Source organism: Austrofundulus limnaeus, unplaced genomic scaffold (assembly GCF_001266775.1).
Source record: "Austrofundulus limnaeus strain Quisiro unplaced genomic scaffold, Austrofundulus_limnaeus-1.0 Scaffold900, whole genome shotgun sequence".
Taxonomy (NCBI): domain Eukaryota; kingdom Metazoa; phylum Chordata; class Actinopteri; order Cyprinodontiformes; family Rivulidae; genus Austrofundulus; species Austrofundulus limnaeus.
In genome coordinates this window covers 49,044-53,692 of record NW_013953302.1, presented here as the reverse complement: position 1 = coordinate 53,692, position 4,649 = coordinate 49,044, and the positions used below count along the sequence as shown (strand labels likewise).

Sequence of the window (4,649 nt, the reverse complement as noted above, 5' to 3'; positions counted from 1 at the left end):
TGTGTGTGTGTGTGTGTGTGTGTGTGTGTGTGTGTGTGCGTGTGTTCAGCGGACAAATCAACACATCTTGACCACGTGTGACTTTTTTATTGAGTTCACATTCTAAGAAAAGACACTGCCACACATCTGTTAGAAAATAAGACTACGAGTTAGTAAAAATGTTTGTTTTTTTTTTCTTTCCAAATGTTAATGATGGTCTACTTACAAACATACAGGTAATGCAACAGTCTTAACATACATAAAATCATACATTACCAGTCACAATTATTATTTTTTTTTAAATAAAAGAACCAGCATCATGCTTTTATCATTGTGGGTTTTTATGTGCCGCTGCATTGAATCGAGAGGTGAGGAGATTAGGGTCACAAAGAGGTMAAAGTTGCCTCCTGTTGAGTTTCTCTGGAGCCCCAAAAGACACACATTGAAGCACAAGTTTGCGCTAAGTGTGATCTCATCCACAAACATGAAACTTCATGCATCAGTCATAGAAATCCATTTTCTCTTCCTAACACTGAGGCATTGTGTGATGGGGGTTTCACATACAGAAATAAATGTATTGTTAAAAAAATGATAAAGTTCACAGAGGTCCCAGAACAATATCACCTTCTACAATCTTATAACTGATCATGATATTTACAGATAAGGCACACAACCTGGTACAGTTTGAATGAACAAAGTCGGATATAGTAAAAATTTGTGGGAAATTCCACTTTTTATGTGGGAAATACTTCTGGAAAAGGTGGATTTGTGAGTCAAATTTTCCATAAATATGTTTAAAAGCCCTTTCTTTCCTTTAACAGTAAAATATCTCAAAGCAGCTGCAGTGCCCCATTATGTATAAGATGAGTCGAGATTTTTTTACAGTGAAACATGCTTTGTTTCTCTTTAAATTTGTAAGCGTGTCACGATGGTTATGGTTTTCTATTCAGGATTGAGGACTAAAAAATTGCATAAAATTTGTTAGATTTATTTTTTCTCTGCACATGAATGTCAAGGATGCTTGTTTTCATTGATGAGCGTGGTTTCTTTTATTGTGTCACGTCCAACAATGCTTTGCGCTGATACTGCATGATCTTTATCGCCCGGACGCCTATTTGTACAGCGCGAAAAGAGAGGATTTGGCCTGAGGTCACTACCACAGTTCACTCTCTGATTGGGCAAAAACGAGCCACAGGGGCAGCTCCGTATCACAGTACACTGATTTCYCAAAATCTACGAAACACTAGCAGATCTAAAAAGAAAAAAAATGGATATCGCATTGAGACAGACATTCAACAAGTGGTCTTTTTTTGTTTGTTTCCCCTCACTTACTCAGTTTTGATGGTGTTGCTTTATATATAAACACAAAAAAGAGAGAAATGGTGGAAAACTGACACAGATCTCTCTTCGCTTGTAAAAATCCAGTGTGAATGGATGCACTGATGAGGTTTTGTAAAAGTTAAAAACCTTGCAGAGATGAAGCCTCTGAATGTGCAAAAGAGGTAAATGCACCTCCTAACCTGAAAGTGAACCTTTTCCCTGCTTTACAAAAGCCGGGCCTCTAAATTTACCAGCAGTTGGGTCTTTTCACAAGGCCTGCAGCCAGATGCTGCATTTACAGCATGTTATTGTGAAAAGGAAAAATGAAGGTCTGTGTCGATTTACAGCAAASTTACTGAGCCGCAGACACACAAGCATAACTCTTTCCCCTACCTATTCAAACTGCTGTAAACGTTTCTATTTTGTTGTTGTTGTTGTTGCAAATACCTTTTGTATTAGAAAAGATGTCTAAAAACGTAACAAAAAAATTGTCAAGTAAAAAAAAATCCCACCCACGTGTCTTTTTTTCTTTTTTTTAATATAAAAACACACTTAATAAAAAGACTCGTCTTTAGTATCTGCTTTTTCTGGTGTTTCATCTTTAGCACAAACACTCTGATCTTTTTTTGTTGTTGTTGTTTTGATTTGTTTTGTTTTGTCACTTTTTCAGAACTGTCTTTTCTATCCTTGTTGATTTTTTTTTTATCCACTTGTTTTCCTGCCTGATCACAAGTGTGTGTTGTTGCAACTTAGTTGCGTGTACTCTCTCTCGCGGGTTTCATATGGTGAGATCGTCTGACCTGGCCCTGCTGCTTGCTTTGCTCAGTCGGCTCAGAGGTCTGGTGTCTTCTATCGTGTCGGTGGCCTCCATCCCTGCATCATCTGGAGTTGCCACCTCCTCGTTCACGGCCCCCTCCACCTCTGCATCCTCCTCTACACCCTTCTCCATTTTCTCTGCTTCCGCTTCTGGCAGAGGCGCCTCCTGGGCCTCCACCTCATCTAATGTCATCCCCCCTATCTCAGTTGTCTGGGTGTAGGAAGGTAGAGTCTCATCGTACACCTTAGAGATGTCTTCCATGGGCAGCACCTCTTCCATCTTCTCCTCCAGACCTTGAAACGGTGGGGTCCCTCTGCCGGCCTCCATACCTATCTCGGCCAAAGGGTAGAGGTGCGTTACAGGGGGAACTTTCTCTTCTTCCAGCAACCTGTAGCCTTTTGCTCTCTGCAGAGCAGGAACTGCCAGTGGATGCAGACTCTTTCCTGGCAGGGGTGCTGAGCCCTCACCTTGGGCCGGGGCTGGAGCTGGCTTACGAAAAACAAAGCGAATTTTCTTCAGGCCCAAGTGGCTGATCTCCACAAAGTTGAGAAAGAGTGAGACGCAGGCCACAGCCAACATGAAAATGATGAAGACCGTCTTCTCTGTCGGGCGAGACACAAAGCAGTCCACCGTGTTGGGGCAGGGCCAACGGCTGCATTTATATAGCGGCAAGATGCGGAAGCCATAAAGAAAGTACTGGCCCACCACAAAACCCACCTCAAACAGGGTTTTGAAGATGATGTGGCAAATGTAGGTCCTCAGCAGGGTGCCCTCCAGGCGAAACTTCTTGCTTCCCTTGGTGCTGGTCTCCTTTGTGGTCCGGACACTTCCCTGGTCGGGTGCCAGRGGGAGACGCTCCTCACTCAGTTCCTGCTGCCGACTAAGTTCTGCCTCCTCACGCTCTTTGCGTTTTTCCTCCATGTGGACGTGGTGCACGGCATGGCCCACGTACACAAGCGACGGCGTGGAGACAAAGATGATCTGCAGCACCCAAAGGCGGATGTGGGAGATGGGGAAGGCCTCGTCGTAGCACACGTTCTCACATCCAGGTTGCTGCGTGTTGCAGACATAGTCGGACTGCTCGTCGCCCCACACGAACTCTGCCGCCGTGCCCAGGATCAGGATGCGGAAGATGAAGAGCACCGTGAGCCACACCCGGCCGATCACCGTAGAGTGCTCGTTAACTTCCTCTAAAATGTTTCCCAGAAAGCTCCAGTCACCCATGATCGGTCCGTAGCACTGCAGAATGAAGGGTGGGGTTGGGAGGGCCACAAAGGGTGCAGTCATATGGGGAAGGGTGGGGTAGGCAGGACCAAGGGGGAGGGGAGGGGAGCACCAAAAAGTTAGCAGTGCAGCAAAGGAAAAGTCTTACTTCTTCAAAAAAATTAACGATTAACATTAACTTCATTAATCTGCACGTTTTCCAATTTAAAACCTGAAAAAACTAAACTTTAAAAAAGCTTTAAACCTTTCTGTGTGCTTCTGTCAGTTTTACTTCCAGAATAAACACAGACCTTTAATACATCCGAAAAGTGCTCTAAATAAAAACTCATTTGAACTATTGATCTGTCGATACTGGTGCTGCTTGTTTCTCACTGTGTCACAAGAAAAATTACAAAAGTAAATACTTGTATATTTTGTCATCTAAAATTCTTAAAGCCATTCTAGTACAATCAATAAAGATTAGTTAGCAACAATAAAAAAGCCCTCCTCTGTAATGCGTCGTTATAGGATAAAAAGYAATCAAATGGGCAACTTGCCACAGCTGCGGCTCCGGCAAAGTTGAGTCCTGTCCCGTCCTCTTGGCACCCGGCAGGGAAAAGTGAACTTTTTTCTGCCCTCTTTCCCACCTAAAGCCCTGTCCTTGTCGCCCCACTGAGCAGATGTGAATGAATCGGCTCTGATGGTTGGTTTTTAGTTTGCCTGCAATATTTAAGCTTGGAGCCAGACGGCCTTTATTTGCCGGGCGACGTGTGGTGACGCAGAAGACAATAGGATCAACAAAGGCCGAGCGGCGATGTATGGAAGCAGGCCTCAAGCTCCCACACCAACATGGACAGTACAAGGCCGGGGCACAGGGTCCACGGTCCAGCTCTTAGCACGCTGCTTCCTTACTTGTGTATGTTTCTGTCYACTGAGGCCTGGGGACAGCAGATAGTTTCAACGGATGCCTCTGGCTGCACTGCGATGAGCAACATTAGAGCAGAGAGGCAGGTCAGTAACAAACCATCAGCTCAGGCAAGGAGAGTTATGTTGCTGCGCAGCACTTCTGGATATTGTCATTTACTGAACAAAATATTACAGTGGATTTATTTCAGGTTGTGTGAAACAGAACAACAAACCCAAGTCAAGTGTCAGTGTTCTTGTCTGTTTTATTTTGCCAGATCTTTTATTTATTACTCAAGTTCAATTCTATTCAATTCAATTTAAAAAAATATTAATTTCATTAAAAACAAAGAAAATACGCAAGTCAAAAAATCTAAATAAAATGAAAGGTAGCAGAAGAAGAATAAATCTTATAAATCTTATAATG

At 43.4% G+C, this 4,649-nt stretch overlaps 1 protein-coding gene across 1 annotated transcript; it reads right to left on the bottom strand.

Annotated features, from left to right (window-relative positions):
- Positions 1-67: 67 nt before the first annotated feature.
- gja8b (gap junction protein alpha 8 paralog b) lies at positions 68-3,945 on the bottom strand. The gene is made up of 2 exons (XM_014029428.1): positions 3,877-3,945; positions 68-3,355 (listed from the first exon to the last, which is right to left on the bottom strand). The coding sequence occupies exon 2, from the start codon at positions 3,338-3,340 to the stop codon at positions 2,078-2,080; it is 1,263 nt and encodes a 420-aa protein (XP_013884882.1). The 5' UTR covers positions 3,341-3,355; positions 3,877-3,945; the 3' UTR covers positions 68-2,077.
- Positions 3,946-4,649: the final 704 nt, after the last annotated feature.